At 47.5% G+C, this 18697-nt stretch overlaps 1 protein-coding gene across 1 annotated transcript in view; it reads right to left on the minus strand.

Moving 5' to 3' along the window:
• Window positions 1-305: 305 nt before the first annotated feature.
• ADGRF5 (adhesion G protein-coupled receptor F5) overlaps window positions 306-18697 on the minus strand; it is a 681975-nt gene continuing 663583 nt past the window's right edge. Inside the window, 5 exon segments of the mRNA XM_068143265.1 lie at window positions 306-551; window positions 1334-1393; window positions 1493-1534; window positions 12378-12458; window positions 16044-17342. Of these exon segments, the coding sequence (XP_067999366.1) occupies window positions 531-551; window positions 1334-1393; window positions 1493-1534; window positions 12378-12458; window positions 16044-17342 (1503 nt within the window). The 3' untranslated portion in view covers window positions 306-530.

Raw genomic sequence — 18697 nt, forward strand, 5'->3', positions numbered from 1 at the left:
GACATGGATACTTTGGCAAAGCCAAAAAGCTTCTATCTCAGATAGAGGTGTTCTGTTCCTGATGGTTGAAACTTCCCTGTATTCTGTGTCTGGGAATGTGGCCACTCATGTGGAAGCAGAGATGAACACACCTTTGGCATCAGGGTGAAGAGGATAATAAACTCTATGTCTCCAGCCAGCAGAGTTCTTTGCCAAATGAGTTTTAGTCCTTAGCTCTAAGGCTGCTAGACACATCCTGGATCATTGAGGCTATGACCACCATGTGTGGTCACCCTCCTATGTTCTGTTTCAGAGGTTTGTCAAACCTCATTGTTTTATTCATTTGTTCATACTGAGAAAATGTTCTCCCAACCTTTCTAACTGGTACTGGCTGCTTAATGCTGTAAGCAGATGTGAAGTTGGTTGGGTACAAAGATCCTCTAGCCCAGTTGCTTCTTATCCAGCATGGGCTGTAGCAGAGACTCTCAGAAGAATTTTATGAAGGTGAATCTTGCAGCAGCATATCTTCACAGTGTTCTTTCCACTTCTGGCTACCAGAGGTACAGGGACTTCTGGAGTCAAAGGCAAGACCTTGGTGTTTAACAGCCCTCAATGACCTATTAAGCTTACACAAAATGAAGTAAACTATAAGAAAACTTGGGAGGATGTCTAACATCCATAGCATCCAGGAGCAAAGAGGCCTACATATCCTTTTCTTTCTTTGAATCTGCCTCTCATGAGGGTCAGGTCTGGTCCTTAATTGTCAAAGTGGATGGCATGCTTGCTCCATGGCCTCATAGCATCATATATCACCTTTACATTTCCTATCAGCTCTTTAGGCTGAAGAGGTTTATGTCACTCTAGAACAGCAATCCACAGTCTCTTCAGTACTTGTTCTGCTCTGCATCTTTCCAATTGGACTATATATTTTTTGAATTTTATAGATCATAGAATCATAGAATTGGTAAGGTTGGAAGAGACCTCAAAGATCATCAAGTCCAACCTGTAATTAATTAACTTCTTTTGTCCCCATGACAGCATTTTCCTGTAACTTAAAAGCGTCTGCTTCCCCTTAGGTATTTTGGATGAATGGCCAGAGGTGCCCTGAAATTGGTGAAGGATGTGTGGAGAGAAGATCTGCTAAAGATTAGTCCAACAACCCCCCCTTTTAATTTTTTACCATAGGTGAAATAATGGACATTGGGTAAAGGGCTTATATTCATAGTTATGCTGTTAACGTTTTCTCTTTCTCTGACTACTTTAGAATGTAAAGTGCATTTGACTTAAAAGAAACTCGGAGAAGGTTCTCCTATTCAACAGTAAGTGAAATATATTCTTAGGTTAAGGTTGTAACCTTTGATCGTTGTGAACTCCACTTGGATGTTGAGTTCCTCTTTAGCAGGGCTTCTTGTATCTATTTGTTAAAAAGAAGTTATCAATGAGTAAATGCAGCAATTATGTTCAAATTCCAACAGTATTTTCATATAGTATAAGAAATAGTTCAAATTCTTACCTTCTTGTCCCAGGGAGCCCCAAAGACCAAAATGAATAATCCCTAGGAGACAGATAATGCAGTCTGGTGACACCAACCTTTTAATTGCAGTACTTCATCATTATCTCAAACATTGTCCATGTTGACTATTTAAACTCTGAGCTCTAACAGAAGGTACTTTTTTAACTGCATCTCACTTAACTGGCCTGCTAATGTGGCAGGAGTTCTCCAGGCCTATCTTCTTTTAACTTTGTGTATATCTACTCTTTGAAACTGATAGTTTGCTGGCAATAACCATATCTGGAAGAAGGGACATATGTGTACAGAAGACATACCCTGCCAATGCTTCTCAGGTAAGCTAGCAGGCAGGTGAGTTTGCTCTGAAGCATGTAATTTTGGTGTCATTCTTAAGAGATGTAACTATTATGTTGTCGCAGGGTTGGAAGGGTAAGGCCAAAAAGCCTCCTCCGTCCCCCCTGTAAAGTAAAGGGAAAGAAAATTGAAGGGGAAGGGAAAAAAAACTCACAGCTGAATTAGCAAAGCGGTGGAGCTGTATATTTACAAAGCAAGGAAACGCAGGGAAATATATACAAGATTTACAATATTTACAGTATATACAGAAATATACAACAAAGTAGCACAGAAATGAGAGTTCCCCCCTCTGCTGAGGGGGTTCCCCACCTCCGCTTCCCCCTCTCTCCCCCTTTCCCCAGAGCGGGTTAGAAAGACAGAGAAAAGAGGAAAAAAGATAGAAGCCGTTATGTGTTAATTGGAAAGGAGTTAATACAGGCCTTGCAGCTTATCAGTTTTTCAAGGTCAAGCCTTGGCCGAAAGCCCAGCACAGAGAGAGCCGCTGCTCGACGGAGGAGCAGAAGAAAGACTGAAGATAAAAGTACTGGAATGCCCAGGATACCCTCCTGTACTCTCAGTTCAGAAGGTGCTTCCTCCCACTCTTCCAATGAAATTAGTTTAGATCCTTCTTTTCGTTTACCAACTTCCGTCCACCATATTCCCTTTCTTAAAGGCACCGCCTCAACCCGTCACAGTCCACCCCTTCTAAACAATTTCATTGGCCGTTCATACTGTCCATCCAATCCAAAACGATATTTACAGTTCGTAAGTAAAGTTCATAGTCCATTCCGGCTATGCTTAGATGTAGATGATTCAAAAGTCCAAGAAAATCAGAAAATGAGAAAAATGGAAAACAGTTCATTTCTTCGCCGGCGAAGCGAAGAAAAGGGAAACAGGGATTCTCAGGGTCTCTTAGTTGACTCAGGGCTTTCAGGGATCTCAGGGTTCATGCACTGCAGATTCTTCGTTGATTCTTCCTTTGGACGCGATGTAGCTGCACAACAGTTTGAAATTAACCTCTTTCAGCTAAAGTTAAATTTCTTTGTGGTATACATTGAATTTCACCATTCGCTTGCATTACCCAATAAGTGTGACCCGGACCTTCAGCTGAAACCACCCCTCGGACAGGTTTAGCCTCTCCTGAGGGTGAAAATACCCAAACAGTTTTACCTAACAGATTCTTTTCTCAAACAACAGGAACTCTATCACCTTCTACTTTCCGTAGCAAATCTGAACATGCAGGTCAGGCTCAGTTCACTTAACCTCTACTATTTACAGCCAGGTTGCTTGTGCTAAATGTTTTTCCCAGTTTTTCAAAGATACACCCCCCATGGCTTTAAGAGTGGTTTTCAACAAGCCATTGTAGCGTTCAATCTTCCCTGAAGCTGGTGCATAGTAGGGAATATGGAATATCCACTCAATACCGTGCTCTTTTGCCCAGCTCTTTACAAGGTTGTGCTTGAAATGAGTTCCGTTGTCTGATTCAATCCTCTCTAGAGTTCCGTGTCACAGTATCACAGTATCACAGAATCACTTAGGTTGGAAAGGACCTCGAGGATCATCGAGTCCAACCTATCAACACAGACCCCATGACTAGACCATGGCAACAAGTGCCACGTCCAATCTCCCCTTGAACGCCTCCAGGGTCGATGACTCAACCACCTCCCTGGGCAACCGGTTCCAATGCCGAATGACTCGCTCGGTGAAGAACTTCCTCCTCACCTCGAGTCTGAACCTCCCCTGGCGCAGCTTGAGACTGTGTCCCCTTGTTCTGGTGCTGGTTGCCTGGGTGAAGAGGCCAACCCCCTCCTGGCTACAACCACCTTTCAGGTAGTTGTAGAGGGCAATGAGGTCACCCCTGAGCCTCCTCTTCTCCAGGCTAAACAATCCCAGCTCCCTCAGCCTCTCCTCATAGGGCTTGTGTTCAAGGCCTCTCACCAGCCTTGTTGCCCTTCTCTGGACACGCTCAAGTGTTTCAATGTCCTTCTTAAACTGAGGAGCCCAGAACTGGACACAGTACTCAAGGTGCGGCCTAACCAGAGCAGAGTACAGGGGCACAATGACCTCCCTGCTTCTGCTGGCCACACTATTCCTAATGCAGGCCAGAATGCTATTGGCCCTCCTGGCCACCTGGGCACACTGCTGGCTCATATTCAGGTGGCTGTCGATCAGCACACCCAGGTCCCTCTCTGTTTGGGAGCTCTCCAGCCACTCCGACCCCAGCCTATAGCTCTGCATGGGATTGCCGTAGCCAAAGTGCAGCACTCGGCACTTGGACTTGTTGAAAGCCATCCCAATGGACTCTGCCCATCTGTCCAGTCGGTCGAGGTCCCTCTGCAGAGCCTTTCTACCCTCTAACTGACTAACATCTGCCCCTAACTTTGTGTCATCTGCAAACTTGCTGATGACTGACTCTACCCCTTCATCCAGATCATCAACGAATATGTTGAAGAGGACAGGGCCCAGCACTGATCCCTGGGGGACACCACTGGTGACTGGCCTCCAGCTGGATGTGGCACCGTTCACTACCACTCTCTGGGCCCGGCCCTCCAGCCAGTTCCTAACCCAGCACAGAGTGTAATGGTCCAATCCATGGGCTGACAGCTTAGTCAGCAGTTTGCTGTGGGGGACGGTGTCAAAGGCCTTGCTGAAGTCTAGGTAGACCACATCCACAGGCCTCCCCACATCCACCAGGCGGGTCACCTGATCATAGAAAGAGATCAGGTTGGAGAGGCAGGATCTGCCCTTCCTGAATCCATGTTGGCTGGACCTGAGCCCTTGGCCATCCTTCAGGTGCGCAGTTATTGCCGCCAGGATAATCTGCTCCATCACTTTCCCTGGCACTGAGGTCAGGCTGACCGGCCTGTAGTTTCCAGGTTCCTCCATCCGACCCTTCTTGTGGATGGGGACCACGTTGGCCAGTTTCCAGTCATCTGGGACCTCACCGGTGAGCCAGGACTGGAGGAAAATGATGGAGAGTGGCCTAGCTAGCACATCCGCCAGCTCTCTCAGCACCCTAGGATGGATCCCATCTGGTCCCATGGACTTGTGGATATCCAAGTGGCTCAGCAGGTCCCGAACTAACTCCTCATGGATTTCCAGGGTATTACTCTGCTCCCCGACCCCAACGCCCAGCTCCGGAGACCACTCGTCCTGAACTCCTGCCTTGCTGTTAAAAATTGAGGCAAAGAAGGTGTTCAGGACCTCAGCTTTATCCTCATCCTCAGTAACTGTGTTCCCCTCCAGGTCCACTAGGGAGTTCAGGTTCTTCCTGCCCCTCTTCTTATTGTTAATATATTTATAAAAATGCTTTTTATTGTCTTTGACTGTGGTGGCCAGCTCCAGTTCCAGCTGGGCCTTAGCCTCCCTAATTTTATTCCGACATAATCTAACAGCTTCCTTGAACATACCTCGAGAAGCCTTCCCCTCCTTCCAAAGGTGATACAGCCTCCTCTTCCCCCTTAAATCCTCCAGGAGCTGCTTGCTCATCCAGGCCGGTCGCCTTCCCCGCCGGCTTGCCTTCTGGCACGTGGGAACCGCCAATTCCTGTGCCTTCAAGAGCTCCTGTTTGAAGTAGGTCCAACCCTCCTGAACCCCTTGGTTCATGAGGGCTGGTACCCAGGGGACTTTGCAGACAAGTTTTTTAAATAGGCTGAAGTTCGCCCTTCGGAAGTCCAAGGTGAAGGTTCTGTTGGTGCTCCTCCCAATCTCCCTGCATATTGAAAACTTCACTATCTCGTGGTCACTGCACCCTAGGCAGCCTCCCACGATCACATCTCCCACCAGCCCTTCCCTATTGCAGAACAGCAGGTCAAGCAGAGCCTGTCCCCTGGTAGGCTCGCTTAACAGCTGTGTCAGGAAGCAGTCCTCCATTCGCTCCAGGAATCTTCTGGACTGCCTCCTCCCTGCTGAATTAAGTTCCCAGCAGATATCTGGGAGGTTGAAGTCACCAACAAGGACAAGATCTGATGCTCTTGAGACAGCCTCCAGTTGCTTGTAGAACAACTCATCAGCCGCCTCATCCTGGTTGGGTGGTCTGTAACAGATTCCAATCAGGATGTCAGATTTGTTAGGTTGTCCTCTGATTTTGACCCACAGGCTCTCAACTACCTCATCTTCCACCACAAGTTGTGTCTCCACAGGATCTGTCTCTCCAGACCGAGAATGGTGTTGCGTGCAGTTGCATGTGGAACTGGATAAGTTTCCAACCATCCAGTGTTTGCCTCTACCATAGTAAGCACGTATTGCTTACCAGAACGAGAACGTTGTAGTGATGTAGTCAATCTGCCAAGCTTCACCATACTTGTACTTGGACCATCTGTCACCATGCCACAAGGGCTTAAGTCGTTTTGCCTGCTTAATAGCAGCACAAATGTCACAGTCATGGATGACTTGTGTGATAGCATCCATGGAAATGTCTATGGATCTGTCACGAGCCCATTGGTATGTTGCATCTCTGCCTTGATGTCCTGATGAATCATGAACCCACCGAGCTAAGAATATCTCACCTCAGTGTTTCCAGTCGAGATCAAGATTAGAATCCATGTCTACTTGAGAAACTCTTGCAGCTAGATCTGCCTGATGGTTGTGTTGCTGTTCCTCAGTAGCTCTGCTCTTAGGAATGTGAGCATCGATGTGTCTCACTTCCACCGGAATTCTCTCAATTCGATCAGCAATGTCCTGCCACAGGTCGGCTGCCAAATGGGTTTTCCTTTCCTCTGCCAACCACTCTTCTTCCAGTTCTTTAGCCAACCCCATAGAGCATTGGCTACCATCCATGAGTCCGTGTAGAGATAAAGCTTTGGCCATGTCTCACGTTCAGCCACGTCGAGAGCTAGCTGGACAGCTTTTACCTCTGCGAACTGACTGGATTCTCCTTCTCCATCTTTCGCCTCTGCAACTCGGCGTATCGGACTCCACACTGCAGACTTCCACCTTCGCTTGTTTCCAACAAGATGACAGGAACCATCTGTGAACAAAGCATATTTCTTTTCATCATCAGAAAGGTCATTGTAAGGAGGAGCTTCCTCAGCACGAGTTACTTTCTCCTCTGGGGGTTTAACACAGTTGGTACCTTCAGGCCAACTTGAGATCACCTCCACTAGACCAGGTCTCTCAAAATTTCCCATTCGAGCTCTCTGTGTTATCAGAGCCATCCACTTAGACCATGTTGAGTCTGTGGCATGATGTGGTGTGGAGCCTTTGCCTTTGAACATCCAATTCAAAACTGGTAATCTGGGAGCTAAGAGAAGTTGTGATTCAGTTCCAATCACTTCAGAAGATGCTTTCACTCCTTCATAGGCAGCTAAAATTTCTTTCTCTGTTGGAGTATAATTAGCCTCTGAACCTCTGTAACCTCGACTCCAGAAACCAAGAGGTCGTCCACGTGTCTCACATGGAGCTTTTTGCCACAAGCACCAGGTTGGACCATTCTCACTTGCAGCCGTGTACAAAATGTTCTTAATGTCTGGACCATCTCGGACAGGTCCCAGACCCATTGCTTGAATTACCTCTTGCTTTATCTGGTCAAAGGCTGCTTGTTGTTCAGGTCCCCAGGGGAAATGGTTTCTCTTTCGAGTCACATCATCCAGAGGTTTCACAATCTGACTGTATCCTGGAATGTGCAGTCTCCAAAATCCCACTATCCCCAAGAAACGTAGGGTCTCTTCCTTGTTAGTGGGATTTGCCATGGTAGAGACTCTATTTACCACATCCACTGGAATGTGTCGGCGTCCATCCTGCCACCGCACTCCCAGAAACTGAATCTCTGTGGTAGGTCCTTTCACCTTGTCTTGCTTGACGGCAAAACCTGCATTCAGAAGAATGTCAATGATTTTGTTACATTTCTCAAAGACTTCCTCAGCATTTTTACCCCAGACGATGATATCATCGATGAACTGGATGTGTTCTGGAGCGCCACCTTTCTCCAGAGCATCGTGGATCACTGCATGACAGATGCTTGAGCTGTGGATCCAGCGCATTGGCAGTCTGTTGAAAGTGTACTGGATTCCTCTCCAGGTGAAAGCAAACTGAGGTCTGCATTCCTCTGCTATGGGAATAGAGAAAAATGCATTAGCAATGTCTATGGTAGCATACCATTTGGCCTCTTTGGATTCCAGCTCATACTGTAGCTCCATCATGTCTGGTACTGCTGCACTCATAGGTGGGGTTACTTCATTCAGGGGTCTGTAGTCCACTGTCAGACGCCAGTCTCCATTCTGCTTCCGCACAGGCCACACTGGACTGTTGAAAGGTGAATGAGTTTTGCTGACGACTTTCTGACTCTCCAACTGACGAATCAGATTCTGAATGGGCAACAAAGAGTCACGGTTGGTTCTGTATTGTCTTTGATGCACAGTCTGATAAGCAACCGGCAATTTAATGTCCTGTATCTTATATTGTCCCACAACTGCAGATTCATCAGAAAGCTCAGGTCTGGCAGATAGCTTCAATTTTTGTCCATCAATTTCTATAGAAGCTACTCCAAAAGCCCATTTGTAACCTCTAGGGTCTTTGAAACGCCCTTCTCTCAGAAAATCAATTCCCAAAATACAAGGTGCGTCAGGTCCGGTCACAACTGTATGCTTCCTCCATTGTTTACCAGTTAAACTTATATTAACCTCTACCTTACTTAACTCTTGAGATCCACCAGTGACTCCCAGAATAGTTATAGACTCTGATCCCTGATAATTTGATGGCATTATGGTGCACTGAGCTCCTGTGTCAACCAAGGCCCTGTACTTCCGAAATTGAGAAGTGCCAGGCCACTGGATGTACACATCCCAATAGATTCTATTATATCTGTTATCCCTCACCTCCCCCTGGCGGGAGGCAGGGCACCCCTAGTTATGGGGAACATGCCCACATGTGCATTGTGCACAGTGTGCAGTGTTATAACTTTGCATGTTACAACTGGAGCCACTGTTGGAGCTACTAGAGTTGTTCTGGGGAAGTGTGGAAGTAACAGCTACCCTTCTGGTATTGCTACCTCGGGTTCTGCCACTTTGCAATTCCCTCAGTCTCCTGTAAAGATTAGAAGTTGGTTGGCCATCCCAGCGGTTCATGTTCTCACCAAACTGATCACGCAGAGTTATCCAAATAGTTCTACGTGATTGCCTTGGTGGTCTGTTTTGATTTGATCTGTTTTGGAACGACCTCCTTGGAGGACGTATGTTCCTCACAGATGAAACTTGTACCCACCTGGAGGAAGAATTGAAATTATCCCTTTGTGCCAATTGGGATATGGAATTTCTAAATTCATCCTTTAACTCTCTTATGAAATTCTGTATATCACCAGACATAATTTTAATGGCTGAAACCAAAGAACCACGTGTCATGCTATCCTCTAATTGTCTCATTTGATCACTGAATTGGCCAACCGTAGGAGAAGCTCCACCATAATTTCTTGACACAATTCTGCTTGCCAGAATGTTTGCATAATTGGAAGGAGCAAGTTTGATGAGCTTTTTAGCAAGACCAATACCCACAGGAATGACATCAGGATTCAGAGTTTCATGTTCACCATAGAGTATCTCTCTAACAGCAAATTCTCTCAAGCGCTTAATTCCCTCATCTATGGTAGTCCAGGGTTTAGGATTCCATGGAAGATCATCTCAGGAAGGGTATCTCAGGGCAACCACCATTAAAAGGCGTATCCACAGATTAACCTTACCGAGAACCCTGCCTAGATGTCTATCTATTCCATTATCCCTCGATAGAGTTCCTAACTGAGCTGCTGACTTGTCTCCAACTGTTAGAGCTGGAGCACCTGTATCATAACACCTACTAAGCCAAGCTAGAACTGGCTCCTTATCTGCCCTGGTGTAATCTTTACGGACATTTCACAATTCTTCCCGTGGTGAAGGGAAAGAAAATTGAAGGGAAAGGTGCTTCCTCCCACTCTACCAATGAAATTAGTTTGGATCCTTTTTTTCATTTACCAACTTCCGTCCACCATATTATAGTTTCATAGTTTCATAGTTTCATTCAGGGTTGGAAGGGACCACAAGGATCATCTAGTTCCAACCCCCCTGCCATGGGCAGGGACACCCCACACTAGATCAGGCTGGACAGAGCCTCATCCAGCCTGCTCTTAAACACCTCCAGGGACGGGGCCTCGACCACCTCCCTGGACAACACATTCCAGGGTTTCACCACTCTCATGGTGAAAAACCTCCTCCTCACATCTAGCCTGAATCTCCCCACCTCCAGCTTCATTCCATTCCCCCTAGTCCTATCACTACCTGAGATCCTGAGAAGTCCTTCCCCAGCCTTCCTGTAGGCCCCCTTCAGATACTGGAAGGCCACAATTGGGTCACCTCAGAGCCTTCTCTTCTGCAGACTGAAAAGCCCCAACTCCTTCAGTCTGTCCTCATAGGAGAGGTGCTCCAGCCCTCTGATCATCCTTGTGGCCCTTCTCTGGACACGTTCCAGCACCTCCACATCCCTCTTGTAATAGGGGCTCCAGAACTGGACACAGTACTCCAGGTGGGGTCTCACCAGGGCTGAGTAGAGGGGGAGGATCACCTCCCTCGACCTGCTGGCCACACTTCTCCTGATGCAGCCCAGGATCTGATTGGCTTTGTGGGCTGCAAGTGCACACTGAGAGCTCATGTTGAGCTTTTTGTCCACCAGCACCCCCAAGTCTCTCTCCTCAGGGCTACTTTCCAGCCAGTCACTGCCCAGCCTGTATTTGTGCCTGGGATTGCCTCGACCCAGATGCAGGACCCTGCACTTGCTCTTATTGAACTTCATGAGGTTGGCTTGTGCCCACCTCTCCAGCCTGTCAAGGTCCCTCTGGATGGCCTCCCTTCCCTCCAGCGTGTCTGCTGCACCACGCAGCTTGGTGTCATCAGCAAACTTGCTGAGGGTGCACTCAATGCCACTGTCCATGTCACCCACAAAGATGTTGAACAAGACAGGTCCCAGGACTGATCCCTGAGGGACTCCGCTTGTCACTGGCCTCCACTGGGACATGGAGCCATTGACAGCCACTCTTTGGGTGCGGCCATCAAGCCAGTTCCTTATCCATCTAGTGGTCCACCCATCAAACCCATGTGTCACCAGTTTGGAGACTAGGATGTGGTGTGGGACAGTGTCGAAGGCTTTGCTCAGGTCCAGGTAAATGACATCAGTTGCTCGCCCCTCATCTATTGAACACTTTCAGGTTCTTCAGGTGATCACGAACCTGATCTTCACTTACAATGGGCAGTTCTTCCTCCCCGTCCCTGGCTTTGTCTTCCATAACATCAGGAGTGTGGCTAGAGGCCCTTGCAGTGAAGACTGAGGTAAAGAAGTTATTAAGCACCTCAGCCTTTTCCTCATCACAGGTGACCATGTCACCATTTTCCTTTCTGAGGGGGCCCACACCTTCCCTAGTCTTCTTCTTCCCATTAATATACCTGTAGAAGTTCTTAGTGTTCCCTTTAATCTCCCTGGCTAGATTCAATTCAAACTCTGCTTTGGCTTTCCTAACCAGGACTCTTGCTGCTCGGGCAGCTTCCTTATATTCCCCCTGTTCTACCTGTCCTTCTCTCCACTTCCTGTAGAGTTTCCTTTTAAGTAATAGTGTGTCCAGTAGCTCCTTGCCCATCCAGGCAGGCCTCCTAGCATTCTTACCTGCTTTCCTCTTTGTTGGTATACAGAGCTCCTGGACACAGAGGAGGTGGTCCTTGAATACTGACCAGCTGTCCTGGGTCCCTCTTCCCTCCAGGACTTTGTCCCACGACACTTTGGCTAGCAGATCCCTGAAGCGATCAAAATCTGCACGCCTAAAGTCTAGGGTCATAAGCTTCGTGGCTGGCCTCAGGGCAGCAAGTTGAGAGCCCTTACCAGCTCTCCTTCTCTCTACTGCTGGTGAGCTGCCCCTCTGTTTGTCACCAGCCAGCAGGAGACTATTAACCCCTTCCCCCTTCAAATCTAGTTTAAAGCCCTATAATCTAGTTTAAAGCCCTATATTCCCTTTCTTAAAGGCACAGCCTCAACCGGTCACATATGTCCTTAAGAAATCCCAGCTCACTGCGATCCTACTGACCACCTAAATATGTTGTAAAAATTATACCAACTAAACACTCCCAATCATATGTTTTATGGCCAATTTTTACCTTTATTATTAGTATTACACAACTATTCTTGGTGACTTTCATGTCGTTTATACTCTCTCATTACTTGAGCCCACAAAGGCATAATATGATGCCTCTAAATGCACCATAAATGGGACCATGCATCCTGAAGCTGGTCCACCTGAACATAATAGGGCTATTTTTCTGATCTTCAGGAATTAATTTCTTCTCAGAACTATTAAAGAAGATGGGAGTTATCTTTATGTCAGCTTTATCTATAAGGCACATCTGTTAAGGTGTTAAGGCAGCTGAGAACATTGAATACTGCTGACTTACAGTAAAACTGGAATGGGTTTCCCAGTGGGAATGAAGAAGTGCAAGGCAAACCTGAGCTTTCCCAAGCTGTTCTTATTTCCCTCCAAGCACAACACTTGAAAGAATGTCACTAGATGTTAAATGGTTGTAAAGGAAGGAAAACCATATAACTAACTAACATGCAAAGCATTGAGCAGAGAAAAGAGGATGTGAAAAGCTCGATGACTGTCTTTGATGACAGTGGCAAGCCCAAATTAAAACTTACCCAGAAAAGAAACCTCGCAGGGTCATCGTCATAGGAGACTCCCTACTGAGGGGAACAGAGGGCCCAATATGCAGACCAGACCCATTTCATAGAGCGGTCAGCTGCCTCCCTGGTGCCCAAGTAAAAGATGTTGTAGATAGAATTCCCAACCTCGTGAGTCCTTCGGACTACTACCCACTGCTGGTCTTTCAGGTGGGCAGTGACGATGTAATAATGAGAGGCTCACAATCTATTAAGAAAGACTTCAGAACCTTAGGGCAAATGCTAAAGGGATCAGGGGCTCAAGTCGTGTTCTCTGCCATCCCTCTAATGTCAGCAATGGATGAGGACACACTGAGGAAGGGCCGACAGATCAATTCATGGCTCAGGGGCTGGTGCCATCGACAGGGCTTTGGGTTCCACAATCATGGACTGGTTTTCAAGGCACCTGAGCTGAAAACAACTCATGGGACACACTTGTCCCAGAGGGGGATAAGAATCCTGGGGCAGGAATTGGCAGGGCTCATTGATAGGGCTTTAAACTAGATTTGAAGGGGGAAGGGGTTAATAGTCTCCTGCTGGCTGGTGACAAACAGAGGGGCAGCTCACCAGCAGTAGAGAGAAGGAGAGCTGGTAAGAGCTCTCAACTTGCTGCCCTGAGGCAAGCCACGAATGATCCACCAGGACATTCTGTGGAAACCAAGGGGATTTGGCACAAGAGGAGGACAGGGCCAGCCCAGCTGAAGTGCTTCTATGCGAATGCGCGCAGCTTGGGCAACAAACAGGATGAGTTAAGGGCCACTGTGCTGCTGGGGTGCCACGATATAGTGGCTGTTACTGAAACTTGGTGGGATGAATCCCATGACTGGAATGTAGGCATAGATGGGTATAAACTCTTTAGGAAGGATAGGCAGGGAAGGAGAGGAGGAGGTGTTGCCCTCTATGTCAATAGCCAGTTGGAATCAGTGGAGCTCCAACTGGGGAGGGATGATAAGCTAGTTGAGAGTGTATGGGTCAAAATTAAAGGCAGGACAGGGGAAGAAGATATTACTGTGGGGGTCTCCTACAGGCCACCTGACCAGCAGATCCAAGCAGATGAGGCCCTCCATAGGCAAATAGAAGCAGCTTCCAGGTCACAAGCCCTGGTCCTCATGGGTGATTTCAACCACCCGGACATCTGCTGGAGGGACAACACAGCAAGGCACCAGCAATCCAGGATGTTCCTGGACTGCATAGAAGACAACTTCCTCCTCCAAATGGTGGAGGAACCAACAAGAAATGGTGCTATGCTGGACCTTGTTCTCATCAACAGGGAAGGGCTGGTAAGCAATGTGAGGCTCATAGACGGCCTTGGCTGCAGTGACCATGAAGCAGTTGAATTTAACATCCTCAGGGCAATCAGGAGGAAGTATTCCAAGCTCATGACCCTAGACTTTAGGCATGCAGATTTTGATCGCTTCAGGGATCTGCTAGCCAAAGTGTCATGGGACAAAGCCCTGGAGGGAAGAGGGACCCAGGACAGCTGGTCAGTATTCAAGGACCACCTCCTCTGTGTCCAGGAGCTCTGTGTACCAACAAAGAGAAAAGCAGGTAAGAATGCTAGGAGGCCTGCCTGGATGGGCAAGGAGCTACTGGACACACTATTACTTAAAAGGAAACTCTACAGGAAGTGGAGGGAAGGACAGGTAGAACAGGGGGAATACAAGGAAGCTGCCCGAGCAGCAAGAGTCCTGGTTAGGAAAGCCAAAGCAGAGTTTGAGTTGAATCTAGCCAGGGAGATTAAAGGGAATACTAAGAACTTTTACAGGTATATTAATGGGAAGAAGAAGACTAGGCAAGGTGTGGGCCCCCTCAGAAAAGAAAATGGTGACATGGTCACCTGTGATGAGGAAAAGGCTGAGGTACTTAATAACTTCTTTACCTCAGTCTTCACTGCAAGGGCCTCTAGCCACACTCCTGATGTTATGGAAGTCAAAGCCAGGGACAGGGAGGAAGAACTGCCCATTGTAAGTGCAGATCAGGTTCGTGATCATCTGAAGAACCTGAAAGTGTTCAAGTCCATGGGACCCGACGGGTTACACCCACAGGTGCTGAGAGAACTGGCAGATGAGGTTGCTAAACCCCTCTCTATTATATTTCAAAAGTCCTGGCAGTCTGGTGAAGTCCCCACAGACTGGAAAAGGGGAAACATTGCCCCCATCTTCAAAAAGGGCAAGAAGGAGGAACCAGGGAACTACAGGCCAGTCAGTCTCACCTCTGTGCCTGGAAAGATCATGGAACAGATCCTCCTGGAGTCACTACTCGCTCAAAAGAATAGTGAAGAGGTGATTGGGAACAGTCAGCATGGCTTTGCCAAGGGCAAATCCTGCCTGACCAACCTGGTGGCCTTCTATGAGCAGGTGACAAAATTAATAGATGAGGGGCGAGCAACTGATGTCGTTTACCTGGACCTGAGCAAAGCCTTCGACACTGTCCCGCACCACATCCTGGTCTCCAAACTGGTGACACATGGGTTTGATGGGTGGACCACTAGATGGATAAGGAACTGGCTTGATGGCCGCACCCAAAGAGTGGCTGTCAATGGCTCCATGTCCCAGTGGAGGCCAGTGACAAGTGGAGTCCCTCAGGGATCAGTCCTGGGACCTGTCTTATTCAACATCTTTGTGGGTGACATGGACAGTGGCATTGAGTGCACCCTCAGCAAGTTTGCTGATGACACCAAGCTGCGTGGTGCAGCAGACACGCTGGAGGGAAGGGAGGCCATCCAGAGGGACCTTGACAGGCTGGAGAGGTGGGCACAGGCCAACCTCATGAAGTTCAATAAGAGCAAGTGCAGGGTCCTGCATCTGGGTCGAGGCAATCCCAGGCACAAATACAGGCTAGGCAGTGACTGGCTGGAGGATAGCCCTGAGGAGAGAGACTTGGGGGTGCTGGTGGGCAAAAAGCTCAACATGAGCTCTCAGTGTGCACTTGCAGCCCGCAAAGCCAATCAGATCCTGGGCTGCATCAGGAGAAGTGTGGCTAGCAGGTCGAGGGAGGTGATCCTCCCCCTCTACTCAGCCCTGGTGAGACCCCACCTGGAGTACTGTGTCCAGTTCTGGAGCCCCTATTACAAGAGGGATGTGGAGGTGCTGGAACGTGTCCAGAGAAGGGCCACGAGGATGATCAGAGGGCTGGAGCACCTCTCCTATGAGGACAGACTGAAGGAGTTGGGGCTGTACAGTCTGCAGAAGAGAAGGCTCCGAGGTGACCTAATTGTCGCCTTCCAGTATCTGAAGGGGGCCTACAGGAAGGCAGGGGAAGGACTTCTCAGGATATCAGGTAGTGATAGGACTAGGGGGAATGGAATGAAGCTGGAGGTGGGGAGATTCAGGCTGGATGTGAGGAGGAGGTTCTTCACCATGAGAGTGGTGAAACCCTGGAATGGGTTGTCCAGGGAGGTGGTCGAGGCCCCGTCCCTGGGGGTGTTTAAGAGCAGGCTGGATGAGGCTCTGTCCAGCCTGTTCTAGTGTGGGGTGTCCCTGCCCATGGCAGGGGGGTTGGAACTAGATGATCCTTGTGGTCCCTTCCAACCCTGAATGAAACTATGAAACTATGAAACTATAAATCCCCAGGTGAGGTCTAACAGTGGTGTCAAGATGGCCACACTTTTGCCAATTTGAAACAAAGAGATCCTCTCCTGCCTGTTTGACCTGTCTCCAATAGCTGGCCTCAATATTTTTATTATAACAACTGCTGTGATGAACAAATTCATGGCCACAATGATCAAGGCAGGTATAACGAAGGCTAAGAGAGCTTTGCTGTCCTTCCAGTTGAGCCAGCAGAAATCCTTTCTAGTATAATTGTTCTTTGGCAACGTGACAACAATGGTGATGACTGCAATGACAAAAGGACACCCGTATCCCAGAAAGAATGCCACTGCTTTCTGTGCGGTCTTGCTTGTGTTATATAAGATGAAGATCAGTCTGTAGAAAAGAATGAGTCCCAAGCTGAGCATCCAGAAAAAGACACACAGATAGAATAAGTGGATGAAGAAAGTGGCCACAAAACAGATATTTCTGCTCATCTGTTGGTTTTGGTCAGTGATGGAGGCAGTGACAATGAACCAAATGTCAGCAATCAGGAGTGATGTAGCTATGTTGAGTATACAGACGTGGCGCATGTAGGAGGTTGTGTTGTTCATCACGTACTTCCAGACTAAGGATTCAATGATAATGCAGGCTGCCAAACTCAAAATCGAAATGCCCAGGCCAATGTAGGTAATATAATCTTCAAGGATGACATGGGAGGATTTATCAGGTGACATCAGAATGGAGAAGGATGTCAAGTGATTGCAGGAGCAAATGACATAATCTTCTAGCTCTGTGGATGTGCAACCATGAGTATCCCAGCTTCCTCTATGCTTGTTGAGTGTGAAGTTCCAAAAGACACACTGGGGCATCTTCAGAGACAAGTTTTTCTTTGCAAAGGTCATATTAACAGCAAACTTCTGGCTTCTGTTGCTACTCATAGTTGTTGATATCAGTAAGCCATTCACATACTCAAATTTATTCTGGGGCAAAATATGTCCAAGGGTTGAGTACATCACACTGACAATGGTTGAATTTCGGGTGAGAGTCTGAATTTCAGTTTCACAAATGTGCACATTAACTGTGAGGTTGTCTGTACTGGTGAAGTTCTTATAATCTGTGTTGCTATTTTCTGTGACAACTATACCTTGTAGCTGAAGATTTTTTGCAGAGACAGAAGGAATGTTATTATTAAGTGGCTGGAGGCGCAGGGAAAAATTTTCTACTGATTGCAGTAATGAAGAACTTTTGGATGTCTCCTCTTTATTCAGGTCTTCCCAAGCTTGTAATGTGGAATCAGCTACAATAAAGTTCACTGTGGAGAGGAAATTCTGGAACAAGAACAGAATAATGCTGTTACTGAAATCTCATACTAATCATTGTTGGTTTTGATGGTAACTTGGTGTGGTCCTAGAATTGACTTTTGAAAAAGCCCAATATTTTCTTATTTTCCTCAGTTCATGGGGAATCTTCAGTTGTTAACCCTCTGCATGCTCTATCTTCAAGCTAAAGTTTCCACAGGTGAAGCCATGCGGCTTGCTTTTTTATTTTTTTTAAACATATTGCATAGCATTTTTTCTTTTCTAACCTTCTTTCCTTTCTTTTTCAACCTTTGTGATATCTTTGATTTCTCAGGCTCTTTCATGTTGGAATCTCCACCTACAAAACACGAAGTCTCCTTTCACTTTTCTGCTAAGAAGAGTAATGCTTTCCCTCTATACTTCACAATCAAGGTTTCCAAGTATTCCTAAGGTTTATTTTGCTTTTCATTTGTTGTAATATGCAATTGATTCAGCTTAAAACCATTGTCCCTTGTCCTGTCCTTGCAGGCTTTGCTAAAAGTTATTTATCCATCTTTACCGTAAGCCCGCTTAAAGTATTGAAAGACTGCAGTGAGGTCTCCCCAAGAACCTTCTCTTATCCAGCTTGAACAATTGCAACTCTTTCATCCTGTCCTCACAATGGAGATGTTTCAGAGCCCTAATCATTTTCACAGCCTTCCTTTGGACCTGCCTGTGGTGAAGGCACATTATGCCCAGATACTGAATCTTGTCCCAGCATGTGGACAAGTTCCCCCTCCTCCTGGAGGAAGACAAAAGCCAAGGCATTAGCCAGGCCAGCATGCAGCCAGCGCATGCAGTGCTCGTGCGGACACCAAGTATGGGCATAATTCTAGCTTCACGCTTTCTATAGGCTGAAGCCAGTTGTTTATGAGAGTGCCCATTGGTCAAGCCCAGCCTCGAGGAATCTATAAGTATCACCCCAGTTGGTAAACAAGTTGCCCCCTCTTTTACTTTGTCTCTGTGCTTGCTCGAGAGAGCAACTCTCGAGCTGCAGCCTTTGCCATTGAGCCATTGAGCTTATTGTTGTTAGATTCTGTTATACATGCACACATACTGAAAGCCTCTGCATCGTGAGAAGCACAGAGGGAGGACCTTAGCGATGCTGAGGAGCCCAGCGTCGCTACAGCCAGTCGTACTGACCGGGAGAGCCCACCGTGCCACTGGAGGACTGGACCGACCCCCGAGGGTAATATTTGCCCAGTTGCCGGGGAGAAGGGACTTGATCGATACCGAGTCCACGTATGCCTAGCCCCGCCGTAGCAGGAGAGGAGCTGCCACATGTGCCGCTCTGAGCCCTGTGAACCTCAGGGGAGACTAAAGCATTGTTCGTGCCTATACTGCAC

This window comes from Melanerpes formicivorus, unplaced genomic scaffold (assembly GCF_026170545.1).
Source record: "Melanerpes formicivorus ecotype bairdi unplaced genomic scaffold, bMelFor1.0.p_v2 SCAF_9, whole genome shotgun sequence".
Classification (NCBI taxonomy): domain Eukaryota; kingdom Metazoa; phylum Chordata; class Aves; order Piciformes; family Picidae; genus Melanerpes; species Melanerpes formicivorus.